The sequence below is a fragment of the Callospermophilus lateralis genome, chromosome 4 (genome assembly GCF_048772815.1).
Source record: "Callospermophilus lateralis isolate mCalLat2 chromosome 4, mCalLat2.hap1, whole genome shotgun sequence".
Classification (NCBI taxonomy): Eukaryota; Metazoa; Chordata; class Mammalia; order Rodentia; family Sciuridae; genus Callospermophilus; species Callospermophilus lateralis.
The window spans coordinates 8,190,787-8,217,956 of NC_135308.1; the positions used below are offsets into that span (position 1 = coordinate 8,190,787).

General features: G+C 37.0%; 1 protein-coding gene across 10 annotated transcripts in view; it reads right to left on the reverse strand.

Moving 5' to 3' along the window:
- The window catches only part of Hmbox1 (homeobox containing 1), a 194,305-nt gene that overhangs the window by 46,412 nt on the left and 120,723 nt on the right, over positions 1–27,170 (reverse strand). For all 10 annotated transcript variants that reach the window (XM_076853528.1, XM_076853524.1, XM_076853520.1 and 7 more), the window contains exon 7: positions 20,541–20,694. In XM_076853528.1, coding sequence (XP_076709643.1) covers positions 20,541–20,694 — 154 coding nt within the window. The remainder of the gene's footprint in view (positions 1–20,540; positions 20,695–27,170) is intronic.

Sequence of the window (27,170 nt, forward strand, 5' to 3'; positions counted from 1 at the left end):
TTGCTGAGAGCCATGGACAAGTCTGTATGGCCCCTGGTATTTTGCCAACAGTATTGATTGACAGGTGAGGCATTACTATCTGCCTCGGCCGCTACTTTTGAGTTCTTGCGCTACTTTGGAGTTCTCAGTGGGGATTCCCGGGGATTTCCCGAGAGTTCCCATTGGTTGGGGAAGTGCAGGAGGAGGGATTTCCAGGAGAGATACTTCTGGCTGGGGGTTCCTGGACGAGCCGCATGGTGTTTGGGAGAATTGCCCGGGAGCATGGGTGAAGTGTTTTCTTGCAGTTCAAAAATAAAGTTTGTTCCTGCTTCAGTGGCTCGTGATTTGTGCCCAGCCAGACTGTCGCAATTGGCAGCCTGTGTGGGGAACGTCTAAAGCTTGGGGGTAAGTGAAATTGCTCGCCCCTAAGGGAAGGCGAGAGAATGGGTGACCATTTTAAAAAACAATGTGTTCTTGTTTTGTTTTGTTTTTGTTTCAAGCTGCCTATCCCTAGAACTTCCTCAGACAGACTGGGAAAAATGGTTGGCTCAAGGTTTGAAGTTGTTCGCCCCTGAGGAAGAGATAGAAATAGACCACAAATGCACATGTCAAGAAAATAGGAAAATTGATACAACGACTTTTTGTTCAGTTTTTGTTTCATTCTGTTTCAGTTTTGTTTTCTGTTATCTTATTGGGTTGAGTTATCTTTATAACAGATTAGAAATTAGTAAAAAACAAACTGAAAGACTGTTAAGTAAGTTGTTACAGGTTTATACCATGGAGAAAGACATTTTAGATCAAGCAAAAGAGAAGGTCTCTCGAGTTAGTCAGACAGAGGAAGAAAATTTAAAGGAAGAAAGCTTAGAGGAGAAACAGCTATTAGGAAAAAAGCTACAACAGGAGGCTGCTACTAACACCGTTCTATCACCAGAGGGTGTAATTCAAACAACAGCTCCACCTATGGAGATAGCTGAGTAGCCCTCAACCCCCATAGTTGATAAATGGGATCCTGAGACAGGACCTCAAAGATTAGCATGCCCGGTACTTGAGCAGGCAGGAGGGCAGCAAATTCACCGTGCTTTAGATTTCAAAACAGTGAAGCAGTTAAAGGAGGCTGTAACAACCTATGGTCCCCAAGCACCCTTCACTGTAAGGATGGTCGAATCCATTACCAACTTGGACATGACGCCAGCAGACTGGGCTAGTATGTGTAAATCTGTGCTAAATGGAGGACAATATTTGTTATGGAAGGTTGCCAATGAGGAATTTTGCATGGAGACAGCTAGGCGAAATGCAGCAGCCGGTTACCCTCAAAGAAATCTAGATATGTTGTTAGGAAAAGGCCCTTATGAGGGTCAATGGCAACAAATTGAATATGATCCTGGCGTAAATGCACAAATTGCTGTAGATGTGGTTAGGGCATGTAAAACTCTACAGGGGCATGGAGATTTACAAGGACAATTATCTAAGGTAATACAAGGAACTAATGAACCTTACGCTGAATTTGTAGATAGGTCATTAGACCATGGAGACATGAAGATTTAAACACATATATTAAATTATGTAGAGACATTAATGAACAAGGGCAAGTCTTGGCAGCAGTACAACAGGCTTTAGATGCTAGGCCAAAAATATGCTATAAATGTGAACAAACAGGACATTTGAAAAGGAATTGCCCCATAGGAGGAGGATTTAACAAAGCTAGGTATCAAAGGAGTAGAATACCGTGTATTTGCCCACGATGCCGTAGAGGGAGACATTGGGCTAATAAATGCCGTTCTCAAACCACCATAGAGGGTACTCCATTATCAAAAAATGGACAAGGACCAGGTGTTTACCCACGATATCGTGGAGAAAGGCATCAGGCTCCATTGACAAAAAACGAACAGTGGGGCCCAATGCTCCGGGGCCCACGAACACGAATATACGGGGCACTGGAGGAACCCAGAAACACCATGGAGGAACCCAGCAACACCATCAAGGAAGTGCCCAGGACACATTATCCATCGGATCTCTCATCAGACGATCCAGAGGGAGCGCAGGGTTGGACATCTGCGCCTCCACCAGAGCAATACTAACTCCAGAGATGGGAGTTCAAATCATTTCCACAGGAGTAAAAGGACCTCTTCCCCAAGGAACAGTAGGCTTATTGTTAGGACGCAGTTCTTCTACTCTAAAAGGACTTATGATAAGTCCCGGGGTAATTGATCCCGATTATGAAGGTGAAATAAAAATTATAGCTAGTTCTCCAAAAGGTATATCAGTAATTTCACCAGGAGATAGACTAGCACAGTTATTAATAATATCCAGCCTACATGATAAATTTTCCAGTAGTAGTATAAAAAGAGGTTCCTAGCACAGTTATTAATAATATCCAGCCTACATGATAAATTTTCCAGTAGTAGTATAAAAAGAGGTTCCAGGGGATTAAGCTACACAGGTGTAGATTGGGCGATGCTGTCTTTAAATTTAGATTCTTGCCCAATGCTAAAACTAAATATTCAAGGACATGAATTTAATGGGCTACTGGATACAGGTGCAGATCTTAGCATCATCTCTCGTCAAGAATGGCCAAAACATGAGGACTTGGCTCAAGCGGTAGCGTGCTCGCCTGGCATGCGTGTGGCCCGGGTTCGATTCTCAGCACCACATACAAACAAAGATGTTGTGCCTGCCGATAACTAAAAAATAAATATTAAAAAAAATTCTCTCTCTCTCTCTCTCACACTCTCTCTTTTAAAAAAAACAAAAAACAAAAAAGAATGGCCAAAACATTGGCCGTTACAACAAGCCACTCAAATGCTTCGAGGCCTAGGAGTGGCGACTAATCCCCATAGAAGTGCAATTATATTAGATTGGAAGGATCCTGAAGGATGTGAAGGAACTATACAGCCATATGTATTGGATCATCTTCCTATAAATTTATGGGGACGAGATGTCCTAGATCAATTAGGTTTGACTTTAACAAATAACATCAATCCAAATGCGCCCACTATTAGGGCTAGACAACGTTTCAGGAAAGAAAAAAGATTAGGAGAACAAGGTATAGCAGCACCAATTCAAACAGATCAAGGAATAAATAGACATGGACTGGGTTTTCAGAAGGGGTCACTGAGGCAAAAAAAATTACTTGGAAATCAGATAGACCTGTATGGGTTCCTCAGTACCCCTGACTAAAGAAAAGATACAAGCAGCCCATGACCTGGTCAAACAACAATTAGCGGAGGGACATATACAACCTTCCATATTTCCCTATAATACTCCCATTTTTGTGATTAAAAAGAAATCTGGTAAATGGAGATTATTGCAAGATTTAAGAGCCATTAATAATGAGATGGTTATTATGGGACCTACTCAATTGGGGATTCCTCAATTGTCCGCTTTGCCAAAAACCTGGTACATTTTAGCTATAGATATTAAAGATTGTTTTTTTTCAATTCCAATTCATCCTGACGATAGTCCACGTTTTGCATTTACTATCCCTGCACTGAATCATAAAGGTCCTCATCAGAGATATGAATGGAAAGTACTCCCTCAAGGGATGGCTAACAGCCCAACCATGTGTCAAATTTATGTTAACAAAGCAATCCAGCCACTTAGAAATCAAAATCCTGAACTACAAATATTTCACTATATGGATGATATATTGTTAGCACACAAAGATAAAAACACATTGCTAGAATGTTATGTCACACTTACAAATTTATTTATTTATTTATTTATTTATTAAAGAGAGAGAGAGAGAGAGAGAGAAAGAGAATTTTAATATATTTTTTTTTTAACTTATCGGTGGGCACAACATCTTTGTTTGTATGTGGTGCTGAGAATCGAACCCGGGCCGCACGCATTCCAGGCAAGCGCACTACCGCTTGAGCCACATCCCCATCCCACAAATTTATTAAAAAATTATAATCTAGAGATAGCAATAGATAAAGTACAATTAAATTTTCCAATTAATTATTTAGGAGTTCTATTATCCTCAACCATGGTCCGTCCACCAAAAATTCAAATACGAGTAGATCAACTCAAATCACTTAACGAATTTCAAAAGTTATTAGGAGACATAAATTGGATAAGGCCTTATCTAGGCATACCAACAGGAGAGTTGGGACCTTTATTTGATATCCTAAAAGGTCCATCAGATCCAATTCACCCCGCATGTTAACACCTGAAGCAAGAAAGGCATTACAAATTATTGAAACATATATGGAAAATATGCATTTGGATAGAACTGATATAAGTTTACCTTTATTATTTATTGTAATACCAACAAAAAATATTCCTACAGGACTATTTTGGCAAGAAGGTCCATTATTGTGGATACATTTATCTTATTCTCCTAACACTATTCTTACTAGGTATCCTGAGGCTGTAGGACAATTAATACTCAAAGGAATAAAAGAGGCAAAGGGAGTGTTTGGAATTTCTCCCAATAAAATTATTACTCCATATACTATGGATCAAATTGATGAGTTAGCTAATGAGTTAAATACTTGGGCAATAATCATGTGTAAATCTAATGTTTCATTTGATAATCACTTACCATCTAATCCTTTGTTATCTTTTTGGTCTTCGCATCCTGTAGTTTTTCCAAAAATGACAAGAAAAACCCCTATCCTAAATGCTCCAAATGTATACACTGATGGGTCAAATAATGGTACAGCAGCAGTAGTTGCCCCTGATCAAACTTTTACATTTTTAGTACCCAAACAATCAGCTCAAAAAGTAGAGCTTAATGCAGTTCTACAAGCTTTTGTGATGTTTAAAGATTCTGTATTTAATTTATTTTCTGTTGGTCAGTATATAGTTAATGCTATAGTATCCCTTGAAGATGCTGGTAGGATTTCCCTTTCCTCTACTGTCTTCTCTTTGTTTTCCACTATACAAAGTCTAATCTGGGACAGAAAAGATTCATTCTTTATAGGACTTATCAGAGCACATACAGGATTGCCTGGAGCCCTTAGTTTGGGCAACGATTTAGCAGATAAAACTACACATGACATACATATTTTCTCTACACTAGAAGAAGCTACAAATTTTCATGAAAGATTGCATGTGAATGCTAATCCTTTACAAAAGCATTTTAAAATAACGAAGGAACAAGCCAGACATATAATAAAACAAGGTCAAAATTGTGTGACCTTTTTACCACAAGTTAATCTTGGAGTCAATCCTAGAGGACTGATACCTAACCATATTTGGCAGATGGACGTCACACACTTGCCAGAATTTGGAAAATTAAAATAAAATTTAAAATATTTGCATGTTAGAGTTGATACTTCTTCTGGATTTTTGATGGGCTCCCTTCATGCTGAAGAAAAAACTAAAGATGTTATAGCTCATTGCTTACAAAATTTTGCCACTGTGGGCGTTCCAAAACAGTTAAAAACAGATAATGGTCCTGGTTATACTTCTACCTCTTTTAAACAATTTTGCTCATCATTTGGCATTACTCATATAACAGGAATCCCATACAATCCTCAGGGATAAGGCATAGTTGAAAGAGCTCATCAAACTATTAAAATGTACTTATTAAAGCAAAAAGAGGGAATTGGAAAGGGGTATATATCCCCCAAAGATAAACTTAAAATAACCCTTTTTACTCTAAACTTTTTAAATTTGGATTCATCAGGGCTTAGTGCTGTGGAAAGGCATATGTGTCCAAAAAATGTACATAAGCCTAAGGTACTTTGGAAGGATATTCTAACAGGACAATGGAAAGGTCCTGACCCAGTGATTGTCTGGAGTCGGGGTTCTTTTTGTGTGTTTCCACAGGGAGAACAGCAGCCGATTTGGATTCCAGAGAGATTAACTAAGGTCCTGACCCAGTGATTGTCTGGAGTCAGGGTTCTGTTTGTGTGTTTCCGCAGGGAGAACAACAGCTGATTTGGATTCCAGAGAAACTAACCAAAGCGATTTCTACAGACCAAAAAAAAAAGGTGATTTGACTCAAATCCATAACAGCTGATATCCAGAGCTCCAGTTTGGCTATTCTTACATCTGTGACAGTGATTAACTAGGATGCTTTTTTCAATATTTATTTTATTATTGCCTTTTCCCACATCATAAAGTTCTATTTTATTTTTGAGCTCATACAGAACTAGATTAATGTTTTTTTGATCAGTTTTATTTTTTGACTGTGGAGTTTTAAACATTGCAATGGAGATTTCACCTGTGTAAAGCTACAAGGCCTTTACTATTGTCTTATGTGTTGTATGTTATGTGTGCACACTTCTGTTTTGTGTTGTATGTCTATATGCGCTATGTCCATAGATCATATATGAAGAGTGCTCATGGGGCCGGGGATGTGGCTCAAGCGGTAGTGCGCTCGCCTGGCATGCGTGCAGCCAGGGTTCGATCCTCAGCACCACATACAAACAAAGATGTTGTGTCCGCCGAAAACTAAAAATTAAATATTAAAAATTCTCTCTCTCTCTCTCTCTCTCTCAAAAAAAAAAAAAAAATGAAGAGCGCTCATGAAAAAATGGATCCAAATATTTTTTATTATTCATGTGATTTAAATGGTTTAATTTTAATTGGGTAAACAGCTGTTGAGGATCGTTTTAATATGTGAACAAATAAGGAGGTTAACAGATCTGTTTGTTTACTTTCACCTTTCCTTCTCATTGTATTTAATAATTCTGTTCAGAATAATGTAAATTGTTCAGAAAATTGTTTTCTTAGTACCTGTTGGAATGTTACATAATTTTTTTTTAGCATCATTGCCAAAATTCCTATCTTCATCCCAGTGCCAGTGAAGACAAAGATAAAACCAAACTACAGCTTCTTCGATAGTTATCACAACAATCTGTATAAAATGATGCATGAATGAATAATAACTCATCAAGTAATGCTCAATCAAGGAGTCTATTTACTTTGGGAGGAAATGGACATATTGATAGATTCCTCTGCTTTGAACTGCTTGCAGAACTTGTCTGGACTATGTATCACTTGTATGCATTGTGAACTATCTGTTGGTGCAGCGAATTGTGGTAGTGCTGGAGTATCTTTGCTGATAGTGTCACCTGTGGTACAATTTTTCAAGGAGCCCTCGATTGGCTTACTGTCGTGGCATTTTGCATCCTCCTCCCTTCTACTACTGATGGTCTAAAATTTGGGGGCCAACAGAGGTGAGGCAAAGAACCTCATCCCCCTACTGGCACCAAGGCCAAATTTGGGGGCCAACAGAGGTGAGTCAAAGAACCTCACCCCCCCAGTGGTGCAAAGGCCTATCCACAAGTATGGCTGTATGCTGAAACGGTAGTCAGTGACGGGTATGATCCAATTGCAGTGGTACCAACCTAAGACAGGAGGCTGACACCTAGAGGTCAGCTCATCTTATGACGGGTAAGGACCACATGTTGAATTGGACAACCTAACAGGCACGGCCCCTAAGCCACATTGCTTGTTGTTTAATTAAACAGAAGGGGGGAGATGCCACGGACGAGTCTGTATGGCCCCTGGTATTTTGCCAACAGTATTGATTGACAGGCGAGGCATTACTATATGCCTCGGCCGCTACTTTTGAGTTCTCAGTGGGATTCCCGGGGATTTCCCGAGAGTTCCCATTGGTTGGGTAAGTGCAGGAGGAGGGATTCGGGGATAGATACTTCTGGCTGGGGGTTCCTGGACGAGCCGTGTGGTGTTTGGGAGAATTCCCCGGGAGCGTGGGTGAAGTGTTTTCTTGCAATTCAAAAATAAAGTTTGTTCCTGCTTCAGTGGCTCGTGATTTGTGCCCAGCCAGACTGCGGCAAATGCTCACCATCTCTAGCAGTCAGAGAAATGCAAATCAAAACCACCCTAAGATACCATCTCACTCCAGTAAGATTGGCAGCCATTATGAAGTCAAACAACAACAAGTGCTGGCGAGGATGTGGGGAAAAGGGTACACTTGTACATTGCTGGTGGGCCTGCAAATTGGTGGAGGCCAATTTGGAAAGCAGTATGGAGATTCCTGGGAAAGCTGGGAATGGAACTACCATTTGACCCAGCTATTGCCCTTCTCGGACTATTCCCTGAAGACCTTAAAAGAGCATACTATAGGGACACTGCTACATCGATGTTCATAGCAGCACAATTCACAATAGCTAGACTGTGGAACCAACCTAGATGCCCTTCAATAGATGAATGGATAAGAAAAAAATGTCGAAATTGGATCCAATATGGCTGCCGGCAAGGAGGCAGCACTTTCAATGCCTCCACAGTAATGGGAGCAGAGAGGACCATTAATTCACCTGCATGCGGCCTGCTGAGGGACTTCTAGCAAAATTCCGCTGAAAGGAGACCTGCCGGGAATTAGTAAGTCTATTAGAGGGGTCACTTTGTCCCAGACGAGTGAATCTCAGCGAGTGAAACTCAGCAGGAACTCACGGCCAACGCCGAACTCCCGCTGCTGCCCACACTTTGCAGCGTACTTACAAACGGCCACAGCCTGCTTGGGCCCCAGCCGGCCTAGCGCAGAGGCGGTTCGGCGCTGCAAACGACCACCCCCTCCGACCACCCCCTCCCCCCCGCCGGCTTGGCGCTGTGAACAACGACCCCCACCCCCCACCCCTGCCCCGCCGCGCTCGTGTGAACAGCTCCCGCGGGGCCGCAGTCCCGCCGGCTCAGCCGAAAAACTGCTGCTCACACATTGCAGTGAGCATACGGAAGGCTGGGTCCTGCCTTCCCAGCTCTGTGAGCCGCCTTTGGCGGTTTGGCACTGGAAACAACCACCCCAACCCCCAACCCCGCGCTCGTGTGGACAGTCCCCGCCTGCCGGGCGCTGCTAAAGGCCCCGCCCGCCCGGCTCTTGCACGGGGGAATCAGGAGTGGTGCGGGACCCGCGGCGCGGAATTCCGGCTACCGCTATCACCAGTGCTGACAACTGAGGTCTCTTGCACCAGCTTCCAGGGGCGTGGCTACCAGAGGGCAAGCAAATTCGCTGGGGGTTCTCAGCCCCAAGCTCTACAAACTTAGGGTCCAAGGGAATGGCAAACAGGGAGAATGTGCCCAGGCGTTCTTGAAAACAGGGCTCACAGAAACAGCAGACTTGGTGTGTAGCCAATATTGTGGTGAGCATCACCGGTGCACTCAGGATTAGAGACCCGCCCAGTCCAGGAGGAAGAGCTGCTGCACAGCGATTGGCTCCCGCCTACTGAGAGGAGAAGCGTGGCCCGGTGGGCATAGCTCCACCTACTGGAAGAATAGTGAATCGAACTCTAAGACTGCATGTATTTTTTTTTTTTTTTCTTTTCTCTGGTCTCCTGTTTTATTCACACTATGGATGATCTCTCTCATACCAGAATTGTAGTTAACAATCTGAATTGATGAGTCTAAAAGACTGCATGTATTAAAAATTTTTTCCTTTTTTTTTCTTTTTATTGGTTTTGTTTTGTTTTTGTTGTTGTTTTCCCCAAATTTTTTTAATTCATTTTATTTTATTTTTAATACTAATTTTCATTTTTATTATTGCGATTATGATTTCTTTTTAATTCTTTTTAATTTTCTGTTTCCTTTCTCTCTCTCTTCTTTTCTTCTGTCTTTGCATTTATTTTCAATTCTCATATTCCCCCTTCCTTGAATTCTGCCTGCTTACTCTCATTCTCTTTGGTGACTTATTACCTCCCCCTATAACACCTTTCCTCCCAAGCAGCAAATAAATTTATAGGAGTAATCAACAACTCAGTAGTCAAACAGAACAAGAAGCAATATGAAAAAGCAAGGAAGGAAAGGAGTACAAACAATGCAGGAAGGCCTAAATATCCAGGAGAATATAGATTCATCAGAAAAATGGTCATATAAAGACCTCAAGGAATACCTTAGACAGATGGAATGGAACCTTAAAGAGGATACGAGACAGCAAATTCAAGCAGCAAAAGAACACATTGAGAACGAATTACAAAAACAGATAAAAGAAGAAGTTAAGCATCTTTATCAGGAGATAGAGATTATAAAAAAGAATCAGACAATAATCTTAGAAATGAAGGAACTTATAAACCAAATTAAAAACTCAAATGAGAGTATCACTAACAGAGTGGAGCAAGTAGAAGCCAGAACGTCAGATAATGAAGACAAAATATATCATCTTGAAAAGAGTCTAGCCAACTCTGATAGGCTGGTTAAAAATCACGAGAGAAGCATCCAAGAGATATGTGATAACATTAAAAAACCAAATTTAAGAGTGATCGGGATAGAGGAAGGCACAGAGATTCAAACCAAGGGAATGTGTAATCTACTACATGAAATAATTACAGAAAACTTTCCAGAAATAAAAAAGGAAACAGATATACAAATTGTAGATGCATACAGAACACCGAGCATACAAAATCAAAGTAGACCAACGCCAAGACACATTGTTATGAAGATATCCAATATACAGAACAAAGAGAAAATATTAAAAGCTACAAGAGAAAGGAGGCAGATTACATTCAGGGGTAAACCAATAAGGTTAACAGCGGATTTTTCATCACAGACACTGAAAGCGAGAAGATCCTGGAACAACGTATTTCAAACACTGAAAGACAATGGATGCCAACCAAGAATTCTGTATCCAGCAAAATTAAGCTTCAGGTACGACAACGAAATAAAAATCTTTCATGATAAACAAAAGCTAAAAGAATTTGCAGCCAGAAAACCAGCATTGCAAAATATCTTGAGCAAAACACTACACGAGGAAGAAATGAGAAACAATAACCAAAGCCAACAGTGGGAAGTGCCCCAGTAAAGACTGACGGAGGGGGGAAAGCTAATCATGGAGAAATAAACTAAATTTAAAAAAAAAAAAAAAGAGAGAGACAAATAATCAAACATGGATGGAAGTACAAACCATATAGCAATAGTAACTCTAAACATTAATGGTTTAAACTCTCCAATAAAGCGACATAGACTGGTAACATGGATTAAAAAAACAAATCCAACAATATGCTGCCTCCAGGAGACACATCTGACAGGAAAAGACATACACAGGCTGAAGGTGAAAGGTTGGGAAAAAATATACCATGCACACGGTCCTCGCAAACAAGCAGGTGTGGCCATCCTCATATCGAACAAAATCGACTTCAAGACTAAGTTAATCCAAAGGGATAAGGAAGGCCACTATATACTGTTAAAAGGAACCATTCACCAACAAGACATAACAATTATCAATATTTATGTACCAAATAATGGTGCTGCGACGTTCATAAAACAAATTCTCCTCAAGTTCAAGAATCAAATAGACCACAATACAATAATTATGGGTGACTTCAACACACCTCTCTCACCATTGGAGAGATCCTCCAAACAAAAGTTGAATAAAGAAACTACAGATCTAAATAACACAATCAATAACCTAGACTTAACTGACGTATATAGAATATATCAACCATCATCAAGTGGATACACTTTTTTCTCAGCAGCACATGGATCCTTCTCAAAAATAGACCATATATTATGCCATAGGGCAAACCTCAGTAAATATAAAGGGGTGGAGATAATACCATGCATTTTATCTGATCATAATGGATTGAAACTGGAAATCAATGATAAAAGAAGGATGGGAAAATCCTATATCACATGGAAAATGAACAATATGTTACTGAATGATCAATGGGTTACAGAAGACATAAAGGAGGAAATCAAAAAATTCTTAGAGATAAATGAAAATACAGACACAACTTATCGGAATCTATGGGACACACTGAAAGCAGTTTTATGAGGGAAATTCATCGCCTGGAGGTCATTCCTCAAAAAAAAGAAAAACCAACAAATAAATGAGCTCACACTTCATCTCAAAGCCCTAGAAAAGGAAGAACAAAACAACAGCAAATGCAGCAGAAGGCAAGAAATAATTAAAATCAGAGCGGAAATCAACGAAATTGAAACAAGAGAAACTATTGAAAAAAATCAACAAAACTAAAAGTTGGTTCTTCGAAAAAATAAACAAGATTGACAGACCCTTAGCCATGCTAACGAAGAGAAGAAGAGAGAGAACTCAAATTACTAACATACGGGATGAAAAAGGCAATATCACAACAGATGCTACAGAAATACAGAAGACAATTAGAAATTATTTTGAAAACCTATATTCCAATAAAATAGAAGATAGTGAAGACATCGATAAATTTCTTAAGACATATGATTTGCCCAGACTGAGTCAGGAGGATACACACAATTTGAACAGACCAATATCAATGGAGGAAATTGAAGAAGCAATCAAGAGACTACCCACCAAGAAAAGCCCAGGACCGGATGGGTATACAGCGGAGTTTTACAAAACTTTTAAAGAAGAATTAATACCAATACTTTTCAAGTTATTTCAGGAAATAGAAAAACAGGGAGCTCTTCCAAATTCATTCTATGAGGCCAACATCACGTTGATTCCGAAACCAGACAAAGACACCTCAAAGAAAGAAAACTACAGACCAATATCCCTGATGAACCTAGATGCAAAAATCCTCAATAAAATTCTGGCGAATCAGATACAAAGGCACATCAAAAAAATTGTGCACCATGATCAAGTAGGATTCATCCCTGGGATGCAAGGATGGTTCAATATACGGAAATCAATAAATGTTATTCACCACATCAATAGACTTAAAGATAAGAACCATATGATCATCTCGATAGACGCAGAAAAAGCATTCGACAAAATACAGCATCCCTTTATGTTCAAAACATTAGAAAAACTAGGGATAACAGGAAATTACCTTGACATTGTAAAAGCTATCTATGCTAAGCCTCAGGCTAGCATCATTCTGAATGGAGAAAAATTGAAGGCATTCCCTCTAAAATCTGGAACAAGACAGGGATGCCCTCTATCACCACTTCTATTCAACATAGTTCTCGAAACACTGGCCAGAGCAATTAGACAGACAAAAGAAATTAAAGGCATAAAAATTGGAAAAGAAGAACTTAAATTATCATTATTTGAGGATGACATGATTTTATACCTAGAAGACCCAAAAGGGTCTACAAAAAAACTACTAGAACTAATAAATGAATTCAGCAAAGTAGCAGGATATAAAATCAACACGCATAAATCAAAGGCATTCCTGTATATCAGCAACAAAACTTCTGAAATGGAAATGAGGAAAACCACTCCATTCACAATATCCTCAAAAAAAATAAAATACTTGGGAATCAACCTAACAAAAGAGGTGAAAGATTTATACAATGAAAACTACAGAACCCTAAAGAGAGAAGTAGAAGAAGATCTTAGAAGATGGAAAAATATACCCTGTTCATGGATAGGCAGAACTAACATCATCAAAATGGCGATATTACCAAAAGTTCTATATAGGTTTAATGCAATGCCAATCAAAATCCCAAAGGCATTGCTTGTAGAAATAGATAAAGCAATCATGAAATTCATATGGAAAAATAAAAGACCCAGAATAGCAAAAGCAATTCTAAGCAGGAAGTGCGAATCAGGCGGTATAGCGATACCAGATTTCAAACTATATTACAGAGCAATAGTAACAAAGACAGCATGGTACTGGTACCAAAACAGGCGGGTGGACCAATGATACAGAATAGAGGACACAGAGACCAATCCACAAAGTTACAACTATCTTATATTTGATAAAGGGGCTAAAAACATGCAATGGAGGAAGGATAGCATCTTCAACAAATGGTGTTGGGAAAACTGGAAATCCATATGCAACAAAATGAAACTGAACCCCCTCCTCTCACCATGCACAAAAGTTAACTCAAAATGGATCAAAGACCTTGATATCAAATCAGAGACTCTGCGTCTGATAGAAGAAAGAGTTGGCTACGATCTACATATAGTGGGGTCGGGCTCCAAATTCCTTAATAGGACACCCATAGCACAAGAGTTAATAGCAAGAATCAACAAATGGGACTTACTTAAACTAAAAAGTTTTTTCACAGCAAGAGAAACAATAAGAGAAGTAAATAGGGAGCCTACATCATGGGAACAAATATTTACTCCTCACACATCAGATAGAGCCCTAATATCCAGAATATACAAAGAACTCAAAAAATTAGACAATAAGATAACAAATAACCCAATCAACAAATGGGCCAAGGACCTGAACAGAAACTTCTCAGAGGAGGACATACAATCAATCAACAAGTACATGAAAAAATGCTCATCATCTCTAGCAGTCAGAGAAATGCAAATCAAAACCACCCTAAGATACCATCTCACTCCAGTAAGATTGGCAGCCATTATGAAATCAAACAACAACAAGTGCTGGCGAGGATGTGGGGAAAAGGGTTCTCTTGTACATTGCTGGTGGGGCTGCAAATTGGTGCGGCCAATTTGGAAAGCAGTATGGAGATTCCTGGGAAAGCTGGGAATGGAACCACCATTTGACCCAGCTATTGCCCTTCTCAGACTATTCCCTGAAGACCTTAAAAGAGCGTATTACAGGGATACTGCCACATCGATGTTCATAGCAGCACAATTTACAATAGCTAGATTGTGGAACCAACCCAGATGCCCTTCAATGGATGAATGGATTAAAAAAATGTGGCATCTATACACCATGGAGTATTACGCAGCACTAAAAAATGACAAAATCTTGGAATTTGCAGGGAAATGGATGGCACTAGAGCAGATTATGCTTAGTGAAGCTAGCCAATCCCTAAAAAACAAATACCAAATGTCATCTTTGATATAATGAGAGCAACTAAGAATAAAGCAGGGAGGAAGAGCAGGAAGAAAAGATTAACATTAAACAGAGACATGAGGTGGGAGGGAAAGGGAGAGAAAAGGGGAATTGCATGGAAACGGAGGGAGACCCTCATTGTTATACTAAATTACATATAAGAGGTTGTAAGTGGAATGGGAAAATAAACAAGGTGAGAAATGAATTACAGTAGAAGGGGTAGAGAGAGAAGATGGGAGGGGAGGGGAGGGGGGATAGTAGAGGATAGGAAAGGTAGCAGAATACAACAGTTACTATTATGGTATTATGTAAAAATGTGGATGTGTAACCCATGTGATTCTGCAATCTGTACTTGGGGTAAAAAAGGGAGTTCATAACTCACTTGAAGCTAATGTATGCTAATGTATGAAATATGATATGTCAAGAGCTTTGTAGGGTTTTGAACAACCAATAGAGTATTACTCTGCACTAAAAAATGACAAAATCATGGAATTTGCAGGGAAATGGATGGCATTAGAGCAGATTATGCTAAGTGAAGCTAGCCAATCCCTATAAAACAAATGCCAAATGTCATCTTTGATATAAGAAGAGCAAGTAAGAACAGAATAGGGAGGAAGAGTATGATACGAAGATCACCATTAAACAGGGTCGAGAGGCGGGAGGGAAAGAGAGAGAGAAGGGAAATTGCATGGTAAAGGAAGGAGACCCTCATTGTTATACAAAATTACATATAAGAGGAAGTGAGGGGAAAGGGGAAAAAAACAAGAGAGAGAAATGAATTACAGTAGATGGGGTAGAGAGAGAAGATGGGAGGAGAGGGGAGGGGAGGGGAGGGGGGATAGTAGAGGATAGGAAGGGCAGCAGAATACAACAGACACTAGTATGGCAGTATGTAAAAAAGTAGATGTGGAACCGATGTGAATCTGCAATATGTATACGGGGTAAAAATGGGAGTTCATAATCTACTTGAATCAAATGTATGAAATATGATATGTCAAGAGCTTTGTAATGTTTTGAACAACTAATAATATAAAAAAAAATCAAAAAAAAATCTCAAAAAAATAAATAAAAACTTGGGGATCTCAAAGAACACTATCAACAATGTATAAAAAAACCCATAGAAGGAGAAAATATTTGCAAATCACTTACTGGTTAAGGTACTTATACCTAGGACATATAAAGAACCATTCAATACAAGACAATCCCATTTAGAAGCAAAAGGCAAAGAATCTGAACAGACATTTCTTATAAGAAGATATAATGCATAAATAGCCAATAATCACATGAAAAGATGCTTAACATCATTTATCAAGGAAACACAATTAAAATTGCAATAATATACCATACTTCAACCCTACTCAAAGAAAGCAATACCACAAAAGACAGATAATAACAGTTGTTAGTGACAAGTAGTAACCCTTATTCAGAGCTGGGCAGAATCTAAAATGGTATAAATATAAACTCTTTAAAAAATTTGGCAGTCCTCAGAAAGCTAAATGCAGAGTATATGACTCAGAAATTCTAATAGTACACAAATTCTAAGTAGCAACAATATTCCTAATAGACAAAAAGTAGAAAAAAAAAAACCCAAGTGCTCATCAATTGATGAATGGGCAAATAAAATATTACCCATATTGAATATTATTTAGCAATAAAAGCAAATGCAATAGAAAACATATGGAATAACATGAACAGATCTTGAAAATACTATGTTGCTGGGTATGATGACATATGCCTATAATCCCAGCAATTGAGAGGCTAAGACAGGAGGATCACCAAGTTCAAGCCCAACCTCAGTAACTTATGGACTCTATCTCAAAACTAAAAAAATAAGAAAACTGGGGATGTAACTCAGTGGTAAAGCACCACTGGGTTCAATTCCTAGTACCAATGTTTCTTTTCTTTCTTTCTTTTTAAAATATTTTTTTAGTTGTTGATGGACTTTATTGTCTTTATTTTTATGTGGTGCTGAAGATCGAACCCAGTGTTTCATGTATGCTAGGCGAGCATGCTACCACTGAGCCGCAACACCAGCCCACCTAGTACCAATATTTCTAACTGAAAGAAATGAGTCATCAAAAAACCACAGAATATGATTCATTCGTAAAAACTGCAATGTCCAGAATAGGCAAATCTATATAGAAAGATTAATGTTATGCAAGGGTGGGAGGGTGTGGGAGAAAAGGAAAGTTTATCCTGGATCCAAAGTTTATTTGGGATTGATAAAAATATTCTATAAGTAATGGTTGCATAACTCTGGAAGCATACTAAAAACCACTGAAATTAATATGTTAAACAGCTTAATTGTAGGGCTGAGGATATAGATCAGTGATACAGCACATGCCTAGCATGTGTGAGGCCCTTAGTCTAATCCCAGCACTGCGAGGGGAAAAAAAAAGAGTAAATTGTATCTCAGTAAGGCTTTTTTTTTTTTAAAGTACATTTGCAATAAACTTCTTTATATATACACATATACACATAAAGTATTAATTTTTAAAAAAATTTAATTCTTTTTATTTCGTATTTCTATGTTGTTTCTCTTACACTGAAAATTTTGGTTGCTAATAATATTAATTTGATTGTTTTATTTATATCTACATCTGTAACTATACCTATCCTAATTATAAAAATAGTATTTGGATAACAATACTTAACTTTACCAAAATTAGTCCCTGTAAGATTTTTTTGTAGTTGTTTTTACTCTCAAGCTATAACCCACTTAGGAAGTGTAATGAAATTACTATGTTGTAAAGTGATTTAAAATAATACCTGATTGTTTAGTCAACCATCTTTCTTTCATTTTAGTTATTTTCTTAATGATTTCCTCCCCCATTTCAATTTAATTTTGAGTTTTAATTATGTAAAATACTTACACAGTTACAAGGTCAAAACAAGATATTTTCAGTGATTTCTAGTTTCTACTTCTATCTACTCCCATCTGTTTTTTTCTTTTCTTTTGGTAATAATTTTGCTTTATGGTATATTACTCCATTAAAAACAGGTATAAGCAAGTACATAAATGAAAGCCTATGCAATGCAGCTAAATCTGCTTTTTTTTAAAAATAATTATTTTTTAGTTTTTTAGGTAGACACAATATCTTTATTTTATTTTTATGTGGTGCTGAGGATTGAACCCAGAGCCTCATGTATCTAGGCAAGCACTCTACCACTCAGCCACAACCCCAGCCCTAAATCTGCCTTTTTAATAAAAATAAAACTACATCCTAGAGATCCCTGTATAAATACTGTCTTCATTCCTTTGTCTTTGTCTCTGCCTAGCATTTTACTATGAGCCTTGACATGCAACATATGGATGTACTGTTATTTATTTGTCCATCCCACTACCAAGAGACATATAGGTTGTCTTCAGTATTTTCATATTATTACAGTGTTGTTGCCTTTTCATATTTTTGTCAATGTATTTTTGAGATGATTTTCTAGCAATAGAGCGAAAGTGCAAATCCATAGGTAAATTTCCTTGATAATGCCAAATTCTCCCCCATGCAAGATTGTTCCATTTTGTATTTCTACGTGCAATGTAAGAGAATGCCATTTCTCTACAGGCCAATCAACAGAAAAGATCGCCAAACTTTTGGATTTTTGCCAATGTGACAGGTGAGGAATGGCATCTCGATGAATTTCTCTTATTATAAGTTAAGTATCTGGTTCCTAGGTTTTAGCCATTTGCATATATTTGTCATTTTTCTCCTGATAACTTTAGTCCATTTTTCCATAGAGTTATTAATCTTCTCTCTTGAAGATTAATAACTAATTCTTCTTTTCATCTAAGATGATAAAAGCTGCAAAAGCGTTTTCCAACTTGTCCTTTAAGTGTTGCTCAATTTTTGCCCCCAAAGTTTTTCTTTTAGTATATAGATATTAAACATTTCCATTATTGCTGTTGGATTCTAAGTGATAGAAAACAATTTTCCCATTCCCAGGATATGGAGGAATCACCCATGTTTAATTCTTTTTATATATATTTTTAATTTTTTCTCAAATTCATTTGAAATTTATCTTGGTGTATGGTGTGGGGAATAGAATCATTTTTTGCTTTACTCTTATATTAACATTTGAGTGAGGCTTATTTGTTGATTTTATAGTTTGTGCATATCTACCCATTTAGTCTAGGCAAAAAATATGTGTCACTATAAGACTAGGGAAATTTATATTCCATTTTAGGAAAAGTTCCATTTTTAAAGAATGAAAAACATATTGTGAGCCTTCTGTACTATTGATACAAAGTGACTTGAAAGGCTTTCTGCATTTTTGCAACTATTAGAATGAACAATATCTTCTTTCTCTAGTTGTGCCAATCAGATAAAATCAAACCAAAGGTGACCAACTCTTGGGTTAAAAACAGTTATTAATTAAAAAGTGTAAATTAAAACTAAATGAAAGGCTTGAACAGAATAAGTGTTCAGTATATTTTTAATTGAAATTTAATCAGTGTAAATCTAACTAGTCATGCTTTGGGGAAAAAAATAAGGAACTCAAAAGTCTTTGAGGTTCAATTCTTTATCATTTTTAAAGTTATCAACTTTTAAAATTATTTCTCATACTCACATCATGTGATAAAAGCATATGGTAGTATCTTCATGAAAGTAGAACTTACACCAGTTAGAGACTGATATCACATCTTATTGTGTTACCCAGAGAAAAATACACAATATTACAAATAATTTAAGTTAGATATAATTTTAATTCCCATCTTCTATGGTAAGTTCCAAAGAAATTTTGAAAAAAAAAAAATCAAAGTTTCCAGATGAGAAAATGGCATAGAATGTAAAATGTGGGGTCTCCAGAAAAATTAAGCCTCCATCTTTCACTTTAACCACTCAAGTGTTTAAGAATTCATTATTTAATCAATGGCTTATAGTCTTATCTATAATAGAGCAAAGAAAGAAATATTAACACCAATGAATAATCTATAGTTTCATTTTGGATACTGATCCAGCCCTCTTCTTAGCAAATCTATTAATTGCATCTATATCACAGAAACAAAAATATGGTCTGAATTTCAGCATTTTAAGTTTTATAGTCTGGGAAATACTCATAAAGTAAGCAAGAAGAAAGATGGCAAAAGTCTTACATAATTTATTGGTTACTAAAAAATTTCATTTTGAGGATGAGCAAGTCACAGTTCAGAATTTGTGACCCAAAATTAATCAGAAGTTTCAGGTCTTCTAACTCTTGAGTCAAGTGCTCTGTCTAGTATACCACTCTACTGGTCAGATTATATATGGGTAAAATGTACAGCTGGGAAATTATGACCCTACTATATATAAACTTCTCCATAAAAACAAAATTCTATAGACATCACTTATAAGTAGGTGACTAAAAGGATAATTATGCCATAAGATCTATGCTAAATATAACAAACATTTCAGGCAGGAAAATGAAGGTCAAAAAAGAACTTAGGTGCTGGGTGATAAAGTAAAAGGATAAATTATTAAACAAGTATTTTCTAACCTCTTCATTGAAGAAAGTTAAATCTTAATTGACTCCTATATAATTATTCAACATTTTTGATAAAAATGACTTGAATAGTTTTTCCAAAATATCATACAAATATCTAAACTAAAAAATATTACTTCTAAAGTATCTTAAATTACTGAGGGCACTATTAAATTATATATAAAATAAACTGATAGATGCTAACTCTAGCTTTATGAATTGTCAATGCTAAAAATCATCTTAGTTTAGGGCTGAGGTTGGGGCTCAGTGGTAGAGTGTTTGACTGGCAGGTATGAGGCACTGGGTTTGATTCTCAGTACCACATATAAATAAATAAGTAAAATAAAGGTTCATTGACAACTAAAAAAAACCCCCAAAACCCAAACATCTTATTTTAATAATCCAGCATTTATAATACTCCAAAATACTCTCTGAAATATAACTGAGCTCCCAAATTACTTACTGGAAATGAAAACGGTCCTAATCCATGCCAAAGGAGACACATACCTTTCCATGACAGCCAGGCACTCCTTCCTCCAGGTAAATCGACTCCCTCGTCGGAGTCGGAAGGTCCCAGATGTGGCAGAGACTGGGGGAGGAGTTTGTCTCCATTCTGGGTCCTCTATTGGAATGGGGGCTGGTCTCATACTCAGTGTAGCCCCTGAAATAAACAAGACATTTTCAGCAAATATCTTGCAACTTATTATAACCAATATGACCAATATGTCATGAAAGCAAAAACAATGAACTTCATGTGTAATAAAGTTTGGTCCTCCATGGAAACTTGTAGGCCGATGCAATTAATATATGTAATTTTTAAAAATGATTTTTGTTTAAAAACTTGACCAAAACAAAAATCTGAAGAAGAAAAAAGCTCTTCCTTAAAAATTCCAATATTGGGGCTAGGATTGTGGTTCAGCAGTAGAGCACTCACCTAACATGAGCAAGGCACTGGGTTCAATCCTCAGCACTACATAAAGATAAATAAAGTTATTGTGTCCATCTACAACTAAAACATATTTTTAAAAAATTTCAATATTGCATTTTTGCACTAAACAATAAAAATTCCATCTCTAGTTATTTTAAAGTGTCATCACCCAATCCCACTAAGTCATTTGCCTATTTGATGGCATTTTTAAAAAACAAAGCATGAAATCTAATTCCTTATAGAACAGTACTCCCTCTGAAAAACCTCTCTTGAAATTCCTGCTTGATACTTGTTATCTTTTTGATTCATATACTCTAGATGATTAAAAATTATCATTGCCATTTAAAAGGCTTAGGATCACTTACACAATATATTCAGGTAAAAAATGAAATAATCCTGTCATAAACTCTCTCTCTCTTTCTCTCTCTTTTTTTTTTAAGTCAAATACAGCAGCAAAGGAAATAGAGTAGACATCTAGACTACTAATTAAATCAGTAGATTTACCACCTATTAATACTTTATTCTGTTACCACGTAATGTAATAGAATTTTGATAAAAATCTACAATTGAGATAGTCTGTTAATTTAGACAAGACCTTTCTCAATAGCTTGAAATGATGATGATGATGCACTTATTCACTCATTCACCACTGCTCTAGGCTTGAAGCTAGAATAAAACAAGGAAAGCCATAGTCTCTGACCTCCATGGATTTAGTTCATAGACTGTGAATAGAGCTTGGTATGCTTCCACAGAGTACAATCCCTGGCTCCCCCAACTCTTCTTTCACTTCTCACACTGTTAAAAATTCATCTTCCCAAAGCATAATTATGATATCACTCCTCTGATGGAAGGCCTTCAAAAAATTCCCTTGGCCTGTGGTTTAATCCAAATTCTTAATAGAGCCCTTCAATGACAGGTTAGAACTTGTGGGTTTTATGTAAATATTGATAAATATATTAAAATATTAATTTTTAATATATATATTTCTTCATAAGAGGAATTGCGCATCATTTATCACACCTTCCAAGTAATAACCACGAATAGCATTCCTATTTCAGTACATAGAAATTTACTGTAGACTGGTTTGTTGTAAACTTCTTGGATCAAGCCATCCTGTCTCAGCTTCCCAAGTAGGTGAAACCACAGGTTTGCATCTCTGTGCCCAGCTCAATCTCCTTCCTAATGGCTACATCTTCATATGTATTTTCTTACACAGATGCTTAGGATCTTAGTCAATCTGGATTTGCCTTTTCAAATTTCCTGTCCTACAGTTTTTCTCATATCAGTAAGTAGACCTGCATTCTTCAAATTGCTCATCTCAAAAATCGTAGATTCATTCAACTTATATTTCCCCCACATACTACATATTCAATTCCCAGGCAAATTCTACCAATTTTATTTCAAAAATTTTCCAGTGTCAGACCAATTTTTTTTATTATTTGCACTGCTACCACTTTAGAATAAGCCAGCATCATTTCTTACAATCATAACTTCCTGGGATAGTTCCAAAGATGGGTCTTTATAATAGGTCACATCACCTTGTAATCATGCTCTTAAATCTGGGCTAGTACTATAAATATATTGTTGATGAAGAATATGGAAAAAATTCAAGGCTAGATCATAGAAATTTGTGTATCCTCTGCTTGGGTCTTCTGGAATCTGGGATCGTTACCCTTCAAGAAGTATGACCAGCCTGAGACTCTGATGTAAAAAAATCCACACTAGTTGTGTAGAGACCACAATGTGGTGAAAAATGCCCAGTCAATCCCCAGGTACTCCTGCCACTCCACCAAGATGCTAGAGGGAAAAAAGATATCTTCCCACTCTAGACTCAGCAGAAATCATATGGAAAACTCTATAACCAGCTGACAGAGAAACAAAGTCCCAGATTTCCTGCGGCAGCCAACCTCCAAGTCCTTGAGGACTCTTGCTTCCTACTACTCATCCTTTTTAGGGCCTTCTCATACTGTACCATGATTACTCTGTGACCAACAGCATGTTTAAAATGGCATATTACCTCAAGGATTCTAGAAAGCACTGTGTATGATATGTCTTGGCTGATCTCTTTATTCACTCAAGGAAAACAAGCTGCCAGGTATCCATAGCACCACATAAAAATAAATAAATAAATATATTGTGTCCATTTACAACTAAAAAAATAAATAAATGCTGGATGGTAAGCCCCTGGAAGATCTACAGTCTCTGCCTAATGGGCACTAAGAAACTGGGGGCTAGAATATCCATGTGAGCCTCCTTGAAAGTGGATCATCCATTCCCAATGACTGTAGCCACGGTTGACAGCTTGCCTGCAACCTCTTGAGAATCCTGTGCCTAAACCACCCAGTTCGGCTACTCCTGGTTTCCTGATCTACAGAAACTAAGAAAACAAATATTTGTTTTGTTAAGCTGATAAATCATAGGTACTCTGTGTATAATAATAGATAATACAAATCATCACAACCATATCCAGTTGTTTATTTCCCTACATCCCCCAACACACTGAATATCATGCATATTATTTATTCAAATGTCTACATTTGACAGCAAAAAAAGTCTCTTTAAGATACAGATTTCACTACTTATAAGAGTGAGCATCTTTTCCTGTTTTCTGACTAGTACATATCTTGTGTCTCTTTTTCTTTTGGATAATTCATCTTATTGGTATGCAAAAACCACATAAGTTGGTAGTTATATAGATGACAATTATTTTCTCTAGTTTGTTATTTGTCTTTTATCTTTACTTACTGCATACTTTGTGATTTTAATTTTTATGCAGTCAAATCTGTCATTCTTTTCTGTTGTGGCCAATAGATTTGAATATCATTTGAATATTTTTATAATTGTGTGTGGCAGCCCTTAGTACATATACAATGGCTTATCATATGTGATGTAAATACTTTTTTTCTCAAGTGATCAGTGTGTTATCATACAATGCTTTAGAGAGTCATGGCTTAAAGAGCTGGCAAACTAGGGCCCACTACCTGTTTTTCAAATAAAGTTTTACCCAAATATGGTCAAGCTTGCTCTTTTAAACATTGTCTATGGCTGTTTTTGCATTGTAACAGCAGATCTGTGCAGCTGTCACAGAGATCACAGGGCCTTAAAGTCTAAAATGTCTATAATTTGTCCCTTTTCAAGAATTTTGCTGACCACTGGCTTACCCACATCCTTGGCCTATCTACTCTGAAACAAAACTGAAATCATTTTTAACAGTTCAGAAAAAGGGGAACCCTTTTTCTGTCAAAATAACCTGGAGATTTGGTTAGGTCTAATTCAAAGTTAACAAAGTTTAAACATAAAAAGAAATAGGGAGGGCTGGGGCTGTGGCTCAGTGGTAGAGTGCCTGCCTTGCATGTGTGAGGCACTGGGTTCGATCCCCAGGACCACATAAAAATAAATAAATATATCGTGTCCATCTACAACAAAAAAAATTAATTAATTAATTAATTTTAAAAAAAGGAATTAGGGAGCTGGAGGGTTTCAAAGTCTTGGTTTTGTTACTTTTCCTAAAGCAAGCAGGGACTGCAGACATAGTAAGAGCTTTGGAATCTACTTAATTAATAAACAGCCATGCTGCTCAAGCTGGAGGCACAAAGAGACTGGATAAGGCAATGGGTCCTCTCAGTCCAAGGCCTGGCTTTGGCAAAGGTTTAGAGTGTTAGAGGGTGATGGGAGGGGCATAACCAGTGAATTCTGATTGGAAGGCTATATCTGAAACTGTGGCATGCTCTCTTAGGTAAGCAGAGAGGGAGATGCATACTAACAGAATGAACAACTCAAAGAATCTTAGCTTAATCCACAGGTTGAAGGAAAAAAGCCAATAATAATGGTTCTTTCTTGGTCCTGGAGTTTTATTGTTAATATTATTAAGCTTTAAAAATAATTTTCTGTATAATCTAGATTTTCCATCAGAAGGAAATTTAAATAAAATAAAATTAGTAAGGAAAAGGAAAGAGGGAGAGAGAGGAAAAGAGGGAGGTGAGAAGTAATTCTGATTACTTTGAAAGAAATTAAGATGATTTATACACAGAAGTTAGAAACGGAATAATCTCGAACTTGTAAGCATACTTAATAATATACCACACTGCTTTTTAAGATTTCTGCCCCCCTGCTCCATTTCTTTTTTAATGTAGCAGATGTTAAAAATAGTAAAAGAAGCACTCTGGAAACACTCCAATAAACACAAATTTCTTCTAGAAATCCTTGCTTATCTTTCTTTGGTTAAAATAGAGAACAATGAATAATCCCAGAATGGGTTAATCCAAAAATGACAAAACAAAACAAAACAAACAAACAAAAAAAAACCCCACAAAACAAAAACTAGACTGTAGGAACAGTGAAAATAAGCCCAAGACTCCCATGGAGTAAAGGGAGGAGTTCTGAACTGGCTGAAGGGCCTTGAAATAAAAGTGTGCTACCTATTTCTTTCCATGTTATATCTGAATTCCCATTACAACAAAATTATGCACTTTCATCTACCAAATCTAAAACCATCACAGAAAAGCCTTTTCATAATTTTCTGACAGATTTTAAAAATTTTAGTAAATGTTTTCTTTGTTTATCTTAACTTATCTCACTTATCAGATTTCTATCTGGATATGCCTTTACCAATCTGCTAATGAAGGGTGACAAACTGCTCCATCCATAGGAACTAGTTCTTCCCAAGGTAATTCTTATCTTCTCCCACATCACATAAATGTGTCCAGGAGCTCTGACATTCCACATGTGAAGGAGCTGACATTTCTTCTGGTCTCCACATTTACTTCATATGCTTGTGGAATCAGCCCCTTGGCAAACTTTTTCTGTTTAGATGTATGCAAATCAGAGCCATGAGCCAAGAGGTACTTCACAAGCCCTGTCTGCTGTAGTAATGTTTAAATTAGACAAGGGAAAAGACTATTGTGCTTAATTTTGGTATAGGAGGCTTTCCATGTCACCTACACTGAATTTGGTACTTGCTTCTTTTAAAAATTGGCATTTTCTTATAAATGTTTTCAAAAGATACAGATAAAATCCATCTGATTAGTTTCTATCAGCCTATTTTATATATAAACCTTGGCAGGGTTTGGGTTATGCTGGGAAATTCTCATGACAGGTCTTTTTATCAGAGAATTACACTGTACTTATAGTTATTGGATTATCAGTAAAAATAACCTAAATTCCAATCTGTTCTTTTTCTTGCTGAAGTCTCATAAAGAGGACCTTAAAAGAAAATTCAAATGTATCCAGAGTGAAGTGGTTGAAAATAGAACTTCACCCACAGTATACAAACAGAAAAGCTTTAAGGCCAAAAAAGAGGCACAGAGTATACAAATATTTTTTTCTAAATGCTTAAATTTATAGAAGCAAAGAGGAAAGGTAGTTTTTTTGTTTTGTGATTTTTCTTTAATTTTGCATTTTTTTCCTCATAATAAATGCAAAGGAATGATACTATTTACATTTCCCCCGATGAGCTGTCTTAGCTTGGACAGAAAAAAAAATTATGACATAAAAGAATTACCTACTAATAAAAACCACTGACATCTTATTTTCAATCGAACTGCTTTTTAAAAGCATTAGGTCTGAACCATATGAACCTGGGTTCCTTTGTTTTAACTTGAAAATAATCAGGAAGATTTGATTTTTGTTGTTTCCCTCTCTCTCTCCCTTTTCTTTCATTTTACTTTATATGTATTTTTCAAATGTGCTATACAAGTACATGGTATAAAATGTAGAAAGAAGAGGCTATTCAGTTAACAGTCTCCCTGCCACCCACTCTGCTCCCATCCACAGTTCCCACAGAACTGTCCCTAGTACACCATCCCAGAGAGCTTCTACACCTCAGTAAGCTCATGCCTGCAAATGTGTTTCCTCTACAAAACATTAATGTACCATGTTCCGTTTTGTACCTTTCTATTTTAACTTCTGAATTTCACATTACCACACAGAAATTTAATTCATAAAGTGTTTTTTAAAAAAATAGCTCTACAGTTTGATAGCATCCAGTTGTTCAGATATACCATAATTGAACCAGTTATTAACTAAGGGACATTTTGATGGATTCTAATCATCTCTGTAAATGACTTGCAAAGAATGTGAGGTACTATAAGCAACTATGGGCCAGAGAGTAGGTAAGCTAAAATATTCACCCTATTCAAGTTCTCTTTACCCAAACATAACAGTATCTCCCAACTATTCAGAGTAAGAACAAACAATATTATTCTTTAGCT